This window comes from Penicillium arizonense, assembly GCF_001773325.1.
Source record: "Penicillium arizonense strain CBS 141311 chromosome Unknown PENARI_contig012, whole genome shotgun sequence".
Classification (NCBI taxonomy): domain Eukaryota; kingdom Fungi; phylum Ascomycota; class Eurotiomycetes; order Eurotiales; family Aspergillaceae; genus Penicillium; species Penicillium arizonense.
Genome location: NW_019173289.1, coordinates 531736 through 551275, shown reverse-complemented (window position 1 = coordinate 551275; position 19540 = coordinate 531736). Strand labels below are relative to the sequence as shown.

The 19540-nt window shown below is 48.1% G+C and overlaps 7 protein-coding genes across 7 annotated transcripts; 3 read left to right on the top strand and 4 right to left on the bottom strand.

Moving 5' to 3' along the window:
- Positions 1 to 150: 150 nt before the first annotated feature.
- Positions 151 to 1935, bottom strand: PENARI_c012G01238 (uncharacterized protein; the record flags this gene model as incomplete). Its single annotated transcript, XM_022632804.1, has 4 exons — positions 151 to 399; positions 462 to 566; positions 617 to 1809; positions 1869 to 1935. 4 exons carry the CDS (start codon positions 1933 to 1935, stop codon positions 151 to 153), a joined length of 1614 nt encoding a protein of 537 aa, XP_022487062.1.
- A 642-nt stretch (positions 1936 to 2577) lies between these two features.
- On the bottom strand, positions 2578 to 3297 carry PENARI_c012G07022 (uncharacterized protein; the record flags this gene model as incomplete). Its single annotated transcript, XM_022632954.1, has 1 exon — positions 2578 to 3297. One exon carries the CDS (start codon positions 3295 to 3297, stop codon positions 2578 to 2580), a length of 720 nt encoding a protein of 239 aa, XP_022487144.1.
- A 593-nt stretch (positions 3298 to 3890) lies between these two features.
- PENARI_c012G07294 (uncharacterized protein) lies at positions 3891 to 6164 on the top strand (the record flags this gene model as incomplete). Its single annotated transcript, XM_022632960.1, has 5 exons — positions 3891 to 4032; positions 4087 to 4912; positions 5146 to 5308; positions 5362 to 6101; positions 6161 to 6164. 5 exons carry the CDS (start codon positions 3891 to 3893, stop codon positions 6162 to 6164), a joined length of 1875 nt encoding a protein of 624 aa, XP_022487194.1.
- A 459-nt stretch (positions 6165 to 6623) lies between these two features.
- On the top strand, positions 6624 to 7670 carry PENARI_c012G00007 (uncharacterized protein; the record flags this gene model as incomplete). Its single annotated transcript, XM_022632775.1, has 4 exons — positions 6624 to 6747; positions 6804 to 6914; positions 6972 to 7258; positions 7350 to 7670. 4 exons carry the CDS (start codon positions 6624 to 6626, stop codon positions 7668 to 7670), a joined length of 843 nt encoding a protein of 280 aa, XP_022487335.1.
- A 194-nt stretch (positions 7671 to 7864) lies between these two features.
- Positions 7865 to 10887, bottom strand: PENARI_c012G04978 (uncharacterized protein; the record flags this gene model as incomplete). Its single annotated transcript, XM_022632898.1, has 2 exons — positions 7865 to 9240; positions 9303 to 10887. 2 exons carry the CDS (start codon positions 10885 to 10887, stop codon positions 7865 to 7867), a joined length of 2961 nt encoding a protein of 986 aa, XP_022487277.1.
- Positions 10888 to 13168: 2281 nt separating this feature from the next.
- erg2 (C-8 sterol isomerase ERG2) lies at positions 13169 to 13948 on the bottom strand (the record flags this gene model as incomplete). Its single annotated transcript, XM_022633071.1, has 2 exons — positions 13169 to 13506; positions 13576 to 13948. The coding sequence occupies 2 exons, from the start codon at positions 13946 to 13948 to the stop codon at positions 13169 to 13171; spliced, it is 711 nt and encodes a 236-aa protein (XP_022487219.1).
- A 1905-nt stretch (positions 13949 to 15853) lies between these two features.
- On the top strand, positions 15854 to 16674 carry xgeA (putative endoglucanase; the record flags this gene model as incomplete). Its single annotated transcript, XM_022633040.1, has 2 exons — positions 15854 to 16206; positions 16278 to 16674. 2 exons carry the CDS (start codon positions 15854 to 15856, stop codon positions 16672 to 16674), a joined length of 750 nt encoding a protein of 249 aa, XP_022487065.1.
- Between the last annotated feature and the right edge of the window lie 2866 nt (positions 16675 to 19540).

Here is a 19540-nt window from a genome sequence, read left to right as displayed (position 1 = left end):
TCGGAATCTTTTCTTAATTAATACTTTGTTGGATAACTTATCTCGGTATGAATCAGCTCTCGTATTTTTTTTGGACTTTAAATATGAGTTTCTTAAGACAGAAATGGAGAATAAATAGATTTCAGTATTGCTTAAGGCGTGGCGTGGTACCTACACAGTACGGTGACTGAGCTGGTTCGAAGCCATCTTCCGGTACATCGGCGCAGTAGCGACTCTTGCCTTTTTGCCCCAGATAAGCAATGGCACGGGGATAAGCAAAATAACAAAAGCAATGACTGCAACTAGTATATGTAGGTCGCGCATGCCCGTGCCTTCGACCCACGGTGTGAGCACGAAGAGAACAATCACGGAGAAGATGTTGCGCATAAAGATCACACCAACCAGTGCGTCGCCAATGATCTAAAACCAGCATATTAGCTAGAGAAGGCAGTGGCGTAAGAAAAAAAAAAGAATGTACTCACATCTTGGTAACAATCCATGAGATACGAAAGTGCAATCCCGCTAATTGCGGCAAGTGCAAATCCGAAGAAACCAAAGCCGACTGCCAGTAGAGCCCAGTGCGCACCCTATGTATTATTAGAATAAATAGAACAGGGCTCTAAGAACATATACTCACATAGGCAAGTCCTAGACCAAACATCAATATACCTGCAGGACTGATCACCGCGATAGGAAGCGCAAGCCAAAGACGCATCTCTGGCTCATAAACACCACCATTTCGCTTAGACAGCCACAAAATAGACCTATCACTTAGGTGTCCGCCGAATGGGAATCCAAGAACAGCGCCGACAAAGGGAGCCACGTTCATAAGACCAACGCCAACTGCATCGAAGTTATATGGTGGGAGAATCATGTAAGACGCCTGCAGCGAGGTCATAATAGCGAACCAACTCAATGTAGTCCCATATGTAATAGCAGCATAGCTAACTGCCGGGAAAGTGAAAAGCGCAACAATAGGCTGATAAAAGTGCGGCCATATAGGGTCATCAGTAGGCGTAATCAATGCCATACGCTGGAAGTATGACTTCGGCTTGATTTGGGTGTTGGTAGTTACCCGACTGGCAATAGTTTCACTGGGATTCTTCGTATCCCGCAAGTCGTCATCCTTGGGATTCTTCGATGAACCCGCGACCGATTGCACTGCCGCGGTAGCATCCACGCTATTCAGCACGGGGATATATTTCGATTCCTCGAAGAGGAATACCACACAGAGCAGTGTCACACCAAAGAAAATAACACACCACCACCACATCCACCTCCACCCTTGTGCCACGACAATGTACCCCGATGCCACTGGTCCCAGGAATGCGCCTGCCGATTGGACAATAACATACCACCCGTTCATGGTGGCGTGTTGGTGTACGAAAAACATATCGGCGATGGTCATCTGCACAATCGTTTCGCTGATTGCACCGCCAATACCGGATATCAGGCCGCTGCCCATCAGATCCCCAACGGTGTATGTTTCAGCCTGCCAGATACATGATGCGAATTGGAGAGCAACACTGAAAATATAGATTGGGCGGCGTCCGTACTTGTGTACCAGTGGCATGAAAAATATGCAGCCTACAGCTAGACCGCCGTAGTTGACGGCTGCTTCTGCGTTTAGTATATCCACTGAGAAACCCAGCTCTGTTTGCATGGGTCCCCATGCTGTGAAGCCGATGTCCAGTTGGACGAAGGTCCATAGCACGAAGAAGCTGACGAGAGTGAAGTTGAGTGCTTTGCGGGCTGTTGACCAATTGAGGGGATCATTGGGGTCGGCTGAGGGGGTAGGGAAGAGGACGAGTTGATCTCTAGAGGCGTGGACTGGGGTTGTTAGTCAATCTGCTATTGTTCTTGTTATTCTTTGGGTCATGGATAATTACTATCTTCTAGGGCAACTGTTCCTGGTGCCCAGAAGGTCTCGTCTCTATCATAAGGGTCGTTATCCATATCGCCAATTTAGAATTGAGTCAAATGAGAAAAATGTCGGATAGACATGGTGCCCCTGGGCATGGCCCTGGTTAAGAACCGTCAGTCCTTGCTATATCTTGAGAAACCCGTGGCCTCGGCCTTATCAAAAATCTAGTCGAGCTGCGGGGAAGCTATTAGTGTTGGTACCGACGATAGCATCACATCGAATCAGAAGGCGTGAAATGTGCCGGCTTGGCACTACCCTGGACAGGCTGCATCAGAGTCTCCACACCTATCTCCTAAATTGCATATATTCGCTCGTCTTCATTTGACAGGCATTCCGTTGCCTGAACAAGCTTTTAGTGCTCATGTCCTTGTATTTTGCTTGGCAGAACGCCTCCGCTACCAGTTTCCCTTTTCTGCGAAACGTACATTCAGATAGCAATAAGTAAAAAGCCATTGTGTTTCGTCACTATCTGCGATTGAATTAATTGGTCATGATCGGGGAGTATAGGTAGGTAGGGTGAGATAAGCGACCATTATTGGAACTATACAGAAAATATGTACAAATAAGCAATCCCTGCCAAAGCGTAGATAGAGAAAATAAAATAAGAAGTCCTAGTGTTTTGCAAGCAATCCCTGCTTTTGTTCTCGTCAGCAGAATCCACAAGAAAGCGAGCTCTAGAGAAGTGACCAGATATGAGCAAGGAACATTTCCCGACTATAAGCTGTCCGCGGATAAACAGTGAGATCAAAACGAGGATTCATGCGCTCCCGATCCTCCTCTGTTACCGAGAATCCGCGTGCACGGTGACAACAGCCACACTGCTCAGTACAATGACCCCGTCCCTTCACCCGACGAGGATCGGGCAGGTTATCACAGCATTGACATGCCCGGCCACAGCATCCACCTCGATTCGCACAATCCTGACGAAGCCACTGACTCATCATATGCCACTGTGGTTGGCTTCGAAATGATAGATAGACACTTTTCATCGACCCCTCTGGACATTTCGCGATCACAGCAACGTAAGACTGTTCAAGGTTTCGGTAGTCACGATCCAAGGATATGAGTTCGTCGATTAGTGCCTCTAAGCGAGACTTCTCGTCGACCGTGCGGTATGATTGTTGATATTGGATTAATTCTTTGAGGTAGGACTCGCGTTGAGTAGTTTCGCGTAGGCGTATCTCCGTCTTGATGATGGATTGTGCCCATTGTAGGAAGACTTCTCGGTCGGCATCCCACCATATATATCGCATTCCGCGCAAGAGCTGGGTATATATCCATCTTCCAGACTTTTCAGCTATTTCCTCTGAGAGCTCCAAGAGACTCTCAAGTCTTTGTGGTTTCCGTGTCTTTGCCAACTTTTGAAGCTTCTTGGCCTTGATCGGGTTCTTCATTTTGAATGTGCGTACTGTGAGGGAGCTACAGGAGGTATCAAGGGGCTGTATACATTAGTGGCATCACTATTCATCATCGAGTTGTTAAGTGTTTTGAGACAACAAATTATACTCGCAAGGTTCGCTTCATCCATGGATGCAGCCCGACGAAAAATAAAAGCCGGAGAATCAGATGTTGTAGAATTTATGCGAAGTAAACGATACTTCATTAACATAATGTCACCACTTTAACATCAAGTCGACGATGCTGTCTTGAGGCTCGGTGTCACTATCCAGTTAGGAGGATATAGATAAGAAAAACAGGCAACAGACTCCGACCAACCAATCAAATACCATAGATTCGCCTATGTCGGAGCTCCCGACTTACGTAATGATTTCGGCGGGCCCTCCGAGATCGTATAGAGTTGAAAAGCCCGAGTTCTGGACATGTTTGGCCTCTTAACGTGTCTTATTGTCTCAATTACTGCTGGGTCGTTGCATAGCTTTTACACCAAGCCATCCTGGGGAAAACACCATTGAAGCAATCCACCATGCCAGATACAAGAATGCCAAAGCGGAGAGTATTGGTGGTGGGATCTGGTGGAGTCGGCACGATGGTCTGTGTCGCGCTCGAGAGATCTGGAATGGCATCAGTAACAGCTGTCTTGCGATCCAACTATGAAAAAGTCCTACAGCATGGATTTGAGATTGATTCAATTGACCATGGCAAACTCTCCGGCTGGAGACCAAGTTCGGGTATGCAAAACCGCAGCCAGTAGAGATACATTACGAGATTGACAGAGAAATTAGTTGTCAACGCAGTCCCGCTTGCGGATCAAGAAAGCCCATTTGACTACGTGATCGTCACAGTGAAGAATATCCCAGAAGTGAACAACGTGCCAAAGATAATAGCTCCAGCGGTCACACAAGACCACACGACCATCGTGCTGTTTCAAAATGGACTTTACATTGAGCCACCGATTATCGAAGCATTCCCATCAAATGTTGTGCTATCCGCCCCCAGCTATATTGGCGCACACGAGCTCAATGGAAGCGTTATACATGATGACCATGATAACTTCCACATAGGCGTCTTCCACAACCAAGCCTTGGATAAAGCAATGGAGCGAGCCAAACTCGAAGAATTTGCGGCCATCTATAACGGCAGCAAAGTCGTCGATGCGGATATTGTGGATGATATCGTTTTCTACCGCTGGCGCAAAGTGTTGTGGAATGGAATCTTCAACCCAATGTGTGCCATCACGCAGCTTGACAGTGCAGCGATTCGAAGGTTCGGGGGTGAACACAGCCTAATCAGGCCTGGTATGGAGGAGATGGCAGCGATAGCTAAGGCTGATGGCTATGATCTCGGAGCGGGAATTGTGGATGACGTGGTTGATGGCACTCCTCTCGAACTGTCTTTCCGCCCTAGCATGTTGGTGGACGTTGATAAGGGTAACCCTATGGAAGTGGAGGTTATTCTGGGGAATGCTTTGCGGGTTGCCAGAGAGAAGGGCGTTCAGACGCCCATTTTGGATAACACCTATAGGTTCTTGAAGCTCACGCAGGCGCGATTATTGGCTGCGAGAGGATTGATTGTTGAGCCGAAAGAACTTCCGACGACAGATTTCATATAGTGATTTCTTGGTTGGCAAGAAAATCACCCAACGGGTTTGCTTTATCATGTTCGACATTCCCATTGTTTGTAAAGAGCGATATAGACAGGCAAACATTGTATTCTCCTACATGAAGTCCAATCAATCCAGCCAAAGCAATATTTAGTCACGAGGCTAATGTTGCATATTAATGCCTAACCTTGGAAAAATGTCAATCTGCGGTCAGCACAGAATGCGGGGTGACTTCATGTAGTAAATTTGCACGCTCAGCGCCAATTACTCAAGCCGTTGTCCAGTACCTCGAAATGGAGAGAATCGATGCCCACACTCACTGTGTTCCACCCTCATACCGCGAATATTGCCTGCAGAGCGACTTCGCGGGCAATGGCTATCCAGATGGAATGCCTGCGATCCCGGTTAGCACCCCTAGAGACCAGTCAATTTCCCTTGCTAAATACTGAAACCCCAGGAATGGAGTGCATCAGCCCACATTGAACTAATGAAAAAGCTCAACATCAAACAATCAATTCTCAGCATGTCCTCACCGGGAACACATCTGACACCAGGGAACAACGAAGAAGGGCGATTGGTAACCCGGCGCGCCAACATTGACATGTCCAAAACCTGCGCCGATCACCCCGACAAATTCCTTTTCTTCGCATCTCTCCCCCTCCCGGACGTGGAAGGCTCCCTTGCAGAAATAGACTATGCACTGGACCATCTAGGCGCAGTTGGGTTCCAAATCCTGACCAATTCGCATGGCATCTACCCGGGTGATGCGCGATTCAAGCCTGTTTTTGACAAGTTGAGCGAGCGCAAAACGATCGCGTTTCTGCACCCCACCACCTGTCTCATTCAGCACCTAGGGGAGAATACCTTAAGCAAGGTTATGCCGGTCCCTGGGTTCTCGGCGCCAATGATGGAGTTCATGTTCGATTCAACCCGGGCGTTGATGAATCTGCTCACTTCCGGCACGGTGGATCGGTGTCCAGGGATTACCTTTCTGGCTTGTCATTGCGGTGGTACTTTTCCTCCTATTCTGCAAAGGGTTGCCGAGTTCTCTCCCATGCTTCCAGGTCTAGGGAATGGTGTGAGTGCAGAGCAGATGAAGAACGTGTTGCAGACACGCTTCTATTTTGACCTTGCGGGGGTTCCGTTTCCTGACCAGATACATGGTCTTCTTCGAATGGTTGATTCTTCCAGATTGCTGTATGGGAGTGATTATCCCTATACACCGGCCGCGTTGGCTGACTCTTTGGCGAAAAGAGTTGATGATGGCTTAGAGAGTAACTTTGGATCGGAGACAAAGCAACGGATTTTGTTGAAAAACGCGCAGAATCTTCTTCGGTCCGTATGTCCATAGCCCTGGTAGATATCTACAACGTTCTCAGAGGAGGCACGCTGGTTCTTTCTATTTTCGCCCGAGTAAGAACCGGGCCAGAAACCTCAGGCAACAAGGCCCCAAGCAACGACGAGAAGCATAGAAACTGACAAAATGCGGTGGCCTAGGATGTAGACTACATTTGAAAATGGTCTCTCCATATCATAATCGGCCAATCGGTGTTCAGGATATCATCTTAGTGGACTCGGCGTGAAGAGTCGATATCATCGTGCGTAAAGAAATGCGGGGAACAGCTTAGTGAACATATTTAAGCCAGGCCGATTGAACGTTCCTGAATAAACACTATATACTGTCACTTTCTTTACAAACTTTGCAGGTTTCTTCTCACAATGTCTCACCAAGAACTCCAGTCAAATGTCCATGATCCCAGATTCCGAGAAGCTAAGCAGCCACAGGGAGGCACGTCAGTCGCAGTCGCGGATTTATTTCGACTTGACGGGAGAACCATAATCGGTAAAGGAGCCAACAACTATTTGAGGAAGAAGTGGACTGAAATTCATCTCAATCAGTAACCGGAGCAGCTGGCTTCATGGGCACGACATTGACAGAAGCCATGCTCGAAAGTGGCGCAGACGTCGTCTGCCTCGATGTCATGAGCTCACCGAAGCAAGAAGAATGGGGTAGGCAAATTCTGCACACATAAATATTGCGAGAGTTTTCTAATTACCTCGAAATAGCAAACCTCGAAGCAGCTGCAAAAAAGTACTCCCGCCTTGTCTCATACTTACAGTGCGATCAGCGGAGCGACGACTCAGTCAACGTCGCTTTTGATAAAATAGTCTCAAGCCTTAGATACCCCATTCGCGGTCTCGCAGCATGCGCGGGCGTATCTGACAATGGGCCCGCGACAGAATTTCCCTCTGAATCATTCACCCGCTTGCTTGATATCAACGTGACGGGGACATTCCGGGTTGCGCAACGTGTCGCAAAGGAGACGATAAAGGCTAATTCCACGGCTAGTATGGTACTAGTGGCTAGTATGAGTGGATATGTCTCGAATAAGGCGAGTCTGCCACTGAATGATCTATCAGCTAGTAAACTAACAAGCAAAATAGGGCGTTGATACCGCTGGATATAACTCGTCGAAGGCAGCAGTGCATCAGCTTGCTCGGTCCTTGGCTGCTGAATGGGGTTCTCGTGTTGGAATACCCTTGATTCGGGTGAACTCGCTTTCACCGGGTTATATTCGTACTGCAGCTACTGCCGAGCCGTTGCAGAAACCCGGTATGGAGACACAGTGGGTTGGTGATAATATGCTCTACAGACTTAGTACTGCGGATGAGTTCCGTGCGCCTGTATTGTTTTTGTTGGGTGATGGGAGTAGCTTCATGACGGGGTCTGATTTGAGAGTTGACGGTGGGCATTGTTCATGGTAGAGATGTTGGTATTACAAGCTTGTTGAATGTGGCATACAATTTGTTTTCATTGCAAAGCTATTCGATATTACTTCCCATACTTTTTTGTTTGTTCCCATCACATTTCCTCCTCCGGTTCCAATCTCCCTTGGTTCAAGCAAAGTTCTTCCCTAGCAAATCACAGTCTCTGGTTCTGCGGGCTTTCAAGCAAGATATCAAGCCAGAGAACGTATTTCGAAGCGCATCTCCCCGAGAGATGGGTCCCCCATATGTTGCAGCTTCTGCGTAACCCACGCATCAGCCTTGGCGTGTAAAAGCTCCCATACTCTTCGTAAATCAGCATGTTTATTCTCCAGATATCCGATAGCCAGTAGAGTTGCAATCACAGCCTTTTCCTCGACATTTGGAAACTTGGCAGCATCCGTGTCCCAGTGCTGATCATACATTCTGATAATGCTCGTGGTGATCTCCTGCTCGCGCAGACCGAGAAGATTGAACAGTTTGTTCGACCACATCCAGCTGCCTTCAAAGGTTTGCAGCCCAATAAGCTCATAAAATTTGTCCATTGGGCGACCAGCAGATGGCATAGACTGACCAAAGGCCCCCATATTGCCGGCTGCAGAGCTAGCTGGACCAGAAGTAAGAGAATACATTCCAATCCTCCCTCCTGGGGCAGATGGCGCATAATCCGAACTCCCTCCAAAGCGACTCTGGGTGGAAGGAGAGTTTGCTTGGGAGGCTCCAAAGAGACCGCCTCCTCTCCCACCTCGTCGGCCACTCCGTGATTCTCCAAATCCTCTCTCTGATACTCCTCCACTCCTTGCTTGGCCAAAGGGTTGCGCCAGCGTCTCACTAAAGTTTCCAACGTACGCCTGCCGAACAGCTGGGCCACCTCGATAAACTGGCCCTGCTCGGGCCAATAGTTGGTGCGACTTCTGCCCAAATGGCGGCTGATAGGGCTGTGCAGTTCCCGCCCGCGGGCTAGTGTCCATAAACCTCGCTTCACCATAGATAGGCCTTCGAAAGCTTGACGTAAGGTTATGGACAGCATGCTCCTTGGACCGAACAGATGTGATCTTTCTCCTAGCCGATGCTCTGCGTGGGCTGTTTGGATTGCTTGAGGTGTCTGGAGTGCTCGAGTTATCTAGGTGATCTGACTTGTCAAGCTTTTCAAGATCGTCCTCCAAAGCCACGAAGGAGCAATGTCTTCCGGTGACTTGGAACTTGATTCCAAGACGCTGACATTCACGTTCTGCAATTCGCTGCTTTGTGTCCAGGTGGAATTGCTGGAAAGAGTTCCCACTCTCATCCTTGGCATCAGAGAGCCAACCGTGCTCCTCTTCGAGCTCGATAAGTGCCTTGCGACAGGCTAGCTGGTGAATGATCTCACCTGTTCCAATGCTCTGAATGGGAATCTTTAATTGCAAAGGACCTTTTTTAGAGGTTGCGCTGAATTTCAAGCTTTTGGGATTATGCTCGGCCTTGTCGGAGTCCATCAAAAGATACACAGTAGTCCTCACGAATGGGTAAAGAGTAGGAATCTTGTATGGAGCTTGAATTGCTTGTGGTGGAGTGAGAGTTGGAAGGCCAGCTGATGGACTGGTGTCAGTGTCAACTTGCATCATTTCAGGCTCTATGAAATTCTCGTCAAACAATGAGATCGGTTCCTGTGAGGTGCCTGGTTGAGCCCAACAGAAATGTTGTCGTCGTTGACTTCTGTGGCAGAATCCTCTCCCTCCGTTTCGACATCGCTCACGATATCAAACTCATGTTCTTCTTTGGAATCATCGTCATACTCAACCTCGAGTTTGTAGTCGTAGATATGAGGAGTGAGAGCAGCCTTGAGCATCCGCACTACTTTGCGATCGAGCTCCTCATACTCCATAACCGATTGACAAATTCCTTTCCCCGCTCTGGCAATACCTTCAATCAGGGAGTGGGATGCCGCATCGCCGACACCGAGAGAAAAGAATCGGGTAGTGTTTTTGGCAGCCGCATCGCGAACAAAGTCAAACAGAGAGCCCTGGTTATAGATTTCACCATCCGTGAGAATCAAAACCTCTAGGCTTTTGCCTTCCAGTCGGTTTCCCACGGTGGCAATGACTGCTTGTTCCATCTCTGTGCCACCCATATCGGCGTTAATAGAGCCAACAAAGAGTAGGGCCTGCTTCAAGCTAGAAGCATCATAAACCTTGCTTTTTGGCCACATAAATGAGAAGCTGTTTCCAAATGAGCAAATGTTGAAGCAGGCTCCCACAGGCAAAGATTTCAAAAACACTTTGAGTGCAGATTGCACGGTTGAGATCTTGTCACACATGCTGCCGCTCCTATCGATAATGAAAACCACCTCAGGGGTAGCTGGGGGGAGGGCGAACTTGGGTACAAGAGTGGCCATCAGAGCTCGCTGGTTTGCAAGGGTAGGATGGGTCTCAACCAAGGCACGGGGCGTATCAAGTCCATCCGCATTTATGAGGAGGACAAAATCGTGCTGTAGCAACACCTCTTTGGTGGTACTCCGGGAGCTCAAAGTTGCGGAGGCGCAGGATGGCTGGAAGCTAGATGGCTCGAGGCTAGAAGACTTTGTGCAGGAAGTGCGCCCCAGCGAGACTTTTATCTGGTGGCTCGGAGATTGCAACTCTCGAAGAATCAGGCCTTGCTCCATTTGAACATCAACTGTGAGGGACATCCCTTGGAGGACTGCAGGCTGACCAAGTGGGGACATGTCAGTCAGGCTCCATTGCATTTGATTTCGGTAATGAGGAGCAATAACAGTCGGAAGTGTATAGCGGATACCGTCTGTCTGAGTGTCTTGCTTCAACTCTCCAACGAAGGTGATGTCAACTGTCACCTTCTCTTGAGCAGGAACATTGCCAAGACGTATGACGAAGACGTCGTTTTGAGAGGTATGGTCCATGATAGCAGCAGTCTGCTTCTTGGCGATGGCATCCTTGTAGTCCTTGTCCGCTTGTTCGGTGGTCTTAACCTTGCTGTGCAATAGGCGATCTCCGACCTTGCATTCAAACCCGACAACACTGGCGCCATCGTAAAGAGGGAAAGTGTAAGAAACCTCTTTCAGAATGCTCATCGATGGGTTAACGAAGGTTTGGGTCAAGGTCGTGCTAGCCGCGGAGGAAACGATAGTGGCATGGGCTTTGAGCGAGACCTGGGGAAGATACTGGGCGTAGCCACTATTAAGGCCTTTGCTTGGCACATAGTAGCATCCACAGTCGGTTAACATGTTGAAAACTGAGCACAATAGGGAAGTGAAAATAGGTTTTGTGGTGATGAATCTAGTGAAACCAGTACAAGATGTTCGGGGAGGATATGGATCAAGAAAGCGTGAGATGTAGTGATAAAAAGAAATATCAGGAAATTGATGAAGTAGTTATTCAATAGGCTTTTGGTTGTTGGAAGAAGAGAAAATGAAATGGATGAGGAAGGTCGGCTCCAGGCTCTTATAGATGGTTCAAGCAACACCCGGTTTGTTTGTCGGAGGAACGATGTCCGCTTGACTCATTTGTTATTTGCTACCTAGGATGCGTAAGTTGAACAGAGTTTATTGTGACTCCAGGCTAGAATAGATTGAGACCCAGTACCTAAATTCATAATTGTGATGCGTTCACAACGCCCATTAAGAGTGGATATGTGCTGCCTCAGGCACGGTGTCCACTCATAGATCTCCCTTCTCTTCTCTTCGCAATTTGCGTGCACTACTCAACATGCTGAGTCTGAGTTCCAAGTTCACCTTATCCAGCCGTTCAATTTGAATATCCCCACAGTCGGCATATGCCGCTTGTTAGACAGTGTACCACGGTCGCTGGAACAGGCTGTCCAAGGCTTCCAAAGACCTTCCAGTGGTGTCCTACAAAGTCAGTATCATCATTATCATCAATGATCTAATGACTCATAGAATAGCAAAAAAGACAAAGAACAATGATATTATGCAGATGCAACCGAAAAAAGCGAAAGCACCCCATTTCTGAGTCGCCGCTAGCGGACTCGACATCGCCTGTGAGCACCCAAAACAAATACCCAATGGAATCCCATTGATATAGACAAGTTGAATGTCCGGATCTTGGGAAAATCTCTGATCCAACCAAGTATGGAATACTGAACCATCCAATACTCCATGCCACTGCGTGGAAATAGATTGCGACAATGGCTCCATTAGAGGCCCGAGATACGTTGGGTGCAGTACTGATATATGATGTGGTCATGTCTTTAGTTCTGCCCAAGTACCCCGTCAACATAGGTCAAGGTCACCAGTGCAGGGTGATACCTGCCATCAAGGACCGACGCTATCCGACTAATTCAACTGTGAACAGAGCGAAAGCGAGGGTACTGATGAAATTCATTGCGGCGTATATACCCGTTGCCAGGAACTTAAACTGGTCTCCGTCAATTCCAAGGTATCCGAAAATTGTCCGCGAGTACTGTGTGATTGCGTTGGCTCCAGACCACTGCGAGAAGAGAGTCGCCATGGAAAAAGGGAAGAATCGACGGCGATTCTCTACTGGAATACATGTCTCCTTTGCGAGGTCCCACATTCCTGTACTGACAACAGATCCGCTCTCATGGAGAATTCTTGTATGATTTTGGTCATCATTCCTATTTCGTTGCCGGTTATAAATCTGATGGAGATTAGGGGTGTGATTTTGCCGGCGAGGATTCGGGTTCAGATAGGGTTGGTTCTTGAATGGATCCCACGGTGTGGCGTTTGGCGGATGGTATAGAAGGGTTGGATGAAGTCGAAAGAGTTTTAAACTTCCTTGAGCTTTGGAATTGAGGTTGGCTTGGTATCATAGGTGGTCTATTTATCTACTGTTGTTGCTAACGTTGTATGCTGCTGCGGTAAATGTCCGATGCGCCGACGGCGGGTTTTTGATATAGTTCACAGGTGGGGACTAGGTACATAGGGCATGGACAATCCCTTCAACGCTTGATGGTAGGGTTTGGATTATCACTAGTACTGTTGTACTGCTAGGTTGGAGATAAAGAATGAGTAAAATTAGTGTTCGGTAAAGCATAATTGAAACTTACTTCGAGGCGCACAGATTCGAGGAACTGGGATGCATGCGACAATTCGAATAAGAATTTAACAATTGGCAATCACGCAGTGGTTACTGCTGTGGCTGAAGACTCGAAGTCGATAAATTATGCTGGTCTCATGTTCATCCATGAATATTGCCCGATGGCTACCTTGCCTTGCGTAGTCCCGCAATGATTTCCTCTACAGCAATCCCTTGCTTTTCCTGCCAAGTGTCACCTAATCTACTGAGACATTGATCAATGTTTCTGAATCAGCGTAGCAATACCAGCCGAACATTCATTAGTTAATTCTCTATGCAGTACCCATTAAGTAGTCTCGCAAGTAACTTTTGCGGCGCCAAAAAATAACACCAATCACTTAATCCAACATAATCCTCCAATTCCTATGATGTACATGCCACATATAACATATCGGGGCTTGTCAATGAACAGAAGCTCCATCTAGCAGAACCCTAAAACTGTAAAATAAGTTACAGCTTGAATTGCAGCAAGTTGGAGATCATCTCGCGAGCAGTAATGCGCGAGGTAGCCCACAGGGTGGGGAAGTCCAAGGTGCTAGAGAAAGTATCGGCGTAGCCGAAGAACAGCATGGGAGGGATCCAGCCACGAGCGTACTCGAGCGCGAAGCAAGACTCGTCCATCTTGTACTGCTTGACCTCGCCGCGAACCAGGTGATGCACGCTACCGGCTGGGTAAACCTCCGGCTTGAACTCGCCTGGAACGTAGGCCAGCTGGGTACCCTGGAGGATGTTGAAGTAGTCGTCGGCGGTGTGGCGGCCGGTGTGGCCCTCGGTACCGATAGCGGTGCCTAGGAAAGGAGGAGAGGTTAGAAAGGGGAAATGGTGGAAAGGAAGCACAATGCAGATGGGATACACACCGAAGATGATCAGGTACTCAGTGATACTGGCGTGAATCACGTACATGGCGCCCATGGCACCGCCGGCATTGTTGAACACCCACTCCTCCTCGGTGCTCAGATAGTTGGGGCCGACCTTTTGCTCTAGCTCGGCAACAATGAAGTTGACGATGGAGCGGGTGTCTTCGCCATGGGTGCTGATGGCGCGCTGGGAGAGGTCGTGCAGGTGCTCGGGGTCAAAGATGTAGAATTGCTCGAGGCGCGCGTCGAGGTAGCGGTAGACGGCGGAGAAGAGCGCCAGGAAGATGGCGAGGAAGCTGAGGGTCTTCAAGGAGAAGCAGCGGCAGCCACAGCCGGAGCTGGAGCTGGAGGACTTGGAGGATTTAGAGGGCATCTTGTGAATTGGTAGGGTCCTGGGGAAAGGAAGAGGCGAACATTTAAATTGAATTTTGGGCCCCTGGCGAAAACCCCGGAGTTCCACCTGTGGGGCGATCAAAACAGTCGATTCATACCTTGCTCTTTTTTGTTTGTCATTTACATGGTTATTCTTCTGTTACTATAGACGCAAATACTTCTAATTGAATATCCCTCGACTCTGGACTCTATACATGTTCACACATGCACAATTGTCTCTATGTTTTTTTGTGTTTGTTTGTGTTTGTGTCTATTTGCCCTGTTTGCATCTGGCGGGCCCGCTGAGTCAGCAACATGCCATCCGGATCGCCGCAATCCGAAGAGTCCGAATCACCGTCTCTTCTATTGGCTAATTGCTCTATCAGCTTCTTTGCTTGACCATGTTATCTATCTGTATAAGTCTATATCATTGCTGAGATCAGATATTTGCCAAAACTAACCGATGTTCAAATGTTTAGATCGGAGTAGGAATAATTTCAACCCCGAGAACAGAACAGCCTCATAGATATACTGGCGAATACTACACGGAAGCTGGTAGCAAGCATGGAGAAAAAAAGGACTGTATGACCTTCTCTCATGGGAATCTATAGTATTTCTCATACCATTATCTTAGCAGGTTGTCTCTGGCGATCTGGATATCCGTTCTGTTATCGCATGCTGTCGAGTTGAATCAAGTTTAGTGAACAGCTAAATCACTTTGCGGAGAAAATGATCAATTGACTATCTGAGAGAAAGATTAACGGTATAGCAAGTGACACGTGAGTCAGATGCCAGGCTCGGTTCACATCATCTGTCCAAGAGCCTAGCACATGAACTACCAACTCCTTTCAGAGTCACCGTTTACTGAAGGCGCGTGACAATTGATAGCTCCTGTTACTTCTCTTGGCAAATACATTTGAGGTCTTGGTTTAAATTAGTGTGATCCCCGGTTAAATTGACAGTCCACATTGTAATCGTGGTCTAGATATATATACTTCCACTCAGTACCAGATGGCCATGTCGATCATCGCCCATTGAAAAACGGCCAGCTCTCCGCTCTATCTGAAATCAAATCACAATTCAGTCGAGTTTGAGTACTATCGGCCATTCTTTACAAAGATTCAGGTGTTGCACTAGTTTGCGGGGTACATATTACTGAAGACCATGGAGAAATATTGACGACGTGGCTTGCTCGGCGACGACCTCCCGCCAATCTCTTCTAGACTGACTATTTAGAAGACTGCAGCTCGAACTTCTGCATCAATCCTTTATACCGGCACTGGTAACTTCCTGCGACACCGAGCTCCACAATAAAATAACGAAGCCCCTATTCCTCGGAGAATTGTCGCACTTACTGCAACCGTTAGATTATTTTGGATCAGCTTTGAGAATTGCGGATACCTTTCTAGAACGAAATGTTATTTGATCATGCTCTAGAAGTGGCAGCCAGTCGCCCCGCTATTCACCGTGGTCTCAGATTCGCCCGGAGATCTTCCCCAAACCGCAATCTCTCTCCTTTCCGCAGACCCCAGTCCCGGAAAATTTCACGAACTCAAAAGGATATGAGGACTGTGATTGCGGCGATCCCTTTCGACAAACCCGGCTGATAGGCAGGATAAAGCATCCCGAAACACAAGAACTGGGATAAACTAGCAAGCTTCAAGCCTGATTTTATCCGGCGTGTGGAGTCCGGAGCAGAATAAGATATCAAATGTGAGACAGGACCACTCCGTGATCTATACGGAACGTGAGCCCACTGAGTCCCATCGGATAAACTCCCGCTTGAGAAGAAGGGGCCATGTATAAAACAGCCAGACAGACCCGGTCAATGGACCTCGCTTGAAAAACTCCCTTCTCTATACCAATAATCATTCATCCATTCCTTTCGACCAACTCCGTGCCCAAAATGAAGTCCTTCGCACCCCTTTCGCTCCTTACCATGGCGCTGGCCGCCGTGGGCGACACCGCAGCCGTCCCCACCAAGACTCTCAACCGCCGTTCGGACTTCTGTGACCAGTGGGGTTCTACTACCACCGGTAGCTACATTGTTTACAACAACCTCTGGGGCCAGAGCTACGACACCTCCGGCAAGCAGTGCACCGGCGTTGACTCGCTGAGCGGCAGCACTATCGCCTGGCACACTTCTTGGTCGTGGGCTGGCACCGCCAACCAGGTCAAGAGCTACGCCAACGTTGCTCTGCAATTCACTGCTAAGCAGCTGAGCGCTGTTAAGAGCATCAAGTCCAGCTGGAAGTGGAGGTATGTGGGACCTATATATCATCATTAGGCCCAAATGGAACACCTCGGCTAATCACACATCTGTTTGACAGTTCCTCCAACACCAATGTCGTCGCTGACGTCGCCTACGACATGTTCCTGAGCTCCACTGCTAACGGTAGCGAGGAGTACGAGATCATGGTCTGGCTCGCTGCTCTGGGCGGTGCTGGCCCCATCTCCTCCACCGGCTCTGCCATCGCCACTGTCACCATCAACGGTGTTTCCTGGAAGCTGTACAAGGGCCCCAACGGCAGCATGACTGTCTACAGCTTTGTCGCTTCCTCTACCGTTACTAACTTCTCTGGTGATTTGCTTGATTTCTTCACTTACCTTGAGAAAAACCAGGGTCTCAGCTCTAGCTTGTACCTCACTCACGTTCAGGCTGGTACTGAGCCTTTCACCGGTACCTCTGACCTCAAGGTCTCCTCTTACTCTGCTGTTGTTGCATAAATGATGTGATCTCAGGTACTTGAGTATGTTGAGTGAGGAGAGTATAGTTCATAGCAGTTACATTGGGTGATCTAACCCTTCTCATTCAACACCTGTTTAATAATTATTATTCTTGATAATACTAGAATCGCTTTTCTGGTAGTCAACTTTCTCATTTAGTACTAAAAGGCCACTTACGGCTTTGTGGAAGTAGGCGCAAGTCGTAAGACCACGGCTAACTGCCCCATGACGGCCATCGCAGGAGTCACGGCTGTAAAATCATCCGCTTGACCGAGCTTTACTCTTGTAGTTCGTTGTGAGAAAGAGACACTAGTTACGACTCTCATTGGTTATTGCTAACATTGTCCTGCCTTTGTGATCATCTGACATATTTGTCCCATGATACATCGGTAGCTTGAACGAAGGAGAAATGGAAAATATAACTGAGCGACCGGTACTTTTTCTCAGACATGCTTTCACAGAAGCGTGAGCCAGGTTGCAATCATAAAGAGCCCAAAACATGTGTTAGCAAATTTGGTGGGATGCCACGTAGATGCTATACATCCAAGCGGGAGCTGCTTCCACACACCCGCCTTCCCGTCAGCGTTTCATCCCAGAACCACACCTCAGGGTCACCTTAAACATCCTCTAACCGCCGGACGAACGTCCACGTCACAGCTGAAACAAGCAGCCGTTCAACTATGAAACATAAGTATCGTTTCAGGCGCCTAGCTTCTCATCCACAATCTGATGGTTGTGTGTTGAAAGACACTCCTAACCAACCGAATGACACACAAAACATCAACATGAAATCCAGCGAGACGCTCAAATCCTGGAACAAGCATGTCGCATCATAGACTCAACGGAGTGGGACGAAGCTAGTGCGAAGATCCAGAACGCGGCACCGTCGCGCGCATATCTAAGAATAACAACCTTACCATTCTATCAATAGAATAACTCCATCTCTTACCGTCATTGTCCTTAACAAAATTAGCAACAACAAAAAGTGTCACAGCAAGCGCTGTGTGCTGAAACCGTGTAAGCGCTGGCCGGCGGGGAGGAGGGGAAGGAAGGACGGGCGCTTATATACATGCAATGATCGCGAGTAACAACAAGAAAGAGAAGTATCTTTTTTTAGACCCGAGCACACCACAGTAGTTCTGCATGCACACGGAACATTGCATGCATAGACTGCAGCCTCGGACACATATGGATACGGACATGGACATGGACTGTAGTATGCATGCTCCGTAGTGTCGGGGAGAAATCGAAGGCTGGGACGATCAGAATCGATACATCCAAAGCGCGCCCCCCTCGCTCCCGATCCGGAAAACTCTGAACGTCCAAAGGAGATGATATCAGAGGATTCGGGAATATGTGACTCCCCTCATGCGAGGTGTAAAGACTATTCTTCGTCCTTCTTGTCCCCCTCCGTTCCCTTGTAGGAGGGTCATCTGGCATGTTCGGGATGCCCCTCGAACACGCTAACTCGTGGCGCGGGCGTGACAGGGGTTCATTTGGTATGAGGGAAGCCTATGCCTGTACATGTACATGTCGAAAGGGAAACTTGACAGGGATCGTGGCGTGTCTTGCCCCATGCCAGGCACGGATGTGGGCGAATCATTAGGCATTAGGGGGTTTCTGTATAGGCACCTCGAATTGCCACGGTCGGCAACTGACAGGTATTGGGCACTAACGCGAGAGATCAAACCACATTTCAGAAAGAGATAGATAGGTTACTAAAATACTACAATACTACAATACTACAGAGTACAATACCAGTAGAGATAATAGATCTAGTATAGTTACTTCATCGGGTCAAGGTTGGGAGGATCCATGGATCGAAGCGTTTAGCGTCAATCTATTTCCATGGAATGAAAGTAAGTATAGACATATCGCATCCCCCCGCGTCTCGCGCAATGATGAGACGGTCGCGAGTTTCATGATGGGGCTGGTGAATAATTGAGCCCTGTCCACAGTCCACAGGGCGATCCCCCCTGATACGTTCGTCTACTTTATTCTTTCTTTTATTACTTTTTTTTCAAACACACAGCAAATGGTAAATTGTAATTTGCAAACGAGAAAATTAATCATAGTTGTACAGTCGAGCCCATAGTAATACATCCGTGAGGATGTACAGCTGAAACTAGGGATAGCAGACAATAGTGTGTCTATCAAGTATTTCTCCACCACATTCCCGGACAAATCATTTGTCTAGACTCCGCGCGCGAAAGGTTCGAGCATCTCAGATCCAACTATGCAGGTCCGCTCTGGCTATTCTGTGACCCCTGTGCTTGGCCTACTCTCCTCCAGGGACTCTGACTGGACGAAAGTCCTTACAGCTGGAAATCCGTCTCCCCCTCCCGCCTCTCTGGCGCATACCAGATGCTATATCTAGAGGTATTCCCACGGATTCTTCACGGGGTTCATCCACATGCTCAACGTCGTCACCCATCCATCCTTTCCTTTTTCTTTGCTGGTTTCCCTCGCTCTCTCGGAAATCATTGTCTCTCCTCAGACGCATCTTTTTCGATCTATTGCTATAAATTGTGGGAATTGTCTCTCATAAATTCTCCGAGTCTCACTTTTCTGGAGAAGCTCAGTTAGGGCTATCGATAAAGAGGGTTGACACGACAACCCCAACTATCCTTACAGCAACATTCCTTCACTCAAGAACTACTTCATTGTCAAGTTATCCTGCTGGCCAGGAATTTGAAAGCGATCCAGCTTCATATTACTTCGATTTTGCTTTTGTTGCTTCTGTTTCTGTTTTGGTTTTCGCCTTTGTGCTGAACCTCGTCCCATCTATACCCATACAATTGTCATTGTCTTTTGTCTTTCTTCGCACAAAGAATATCTCCCGAGACAGTCGTCACTGCCTTGATTT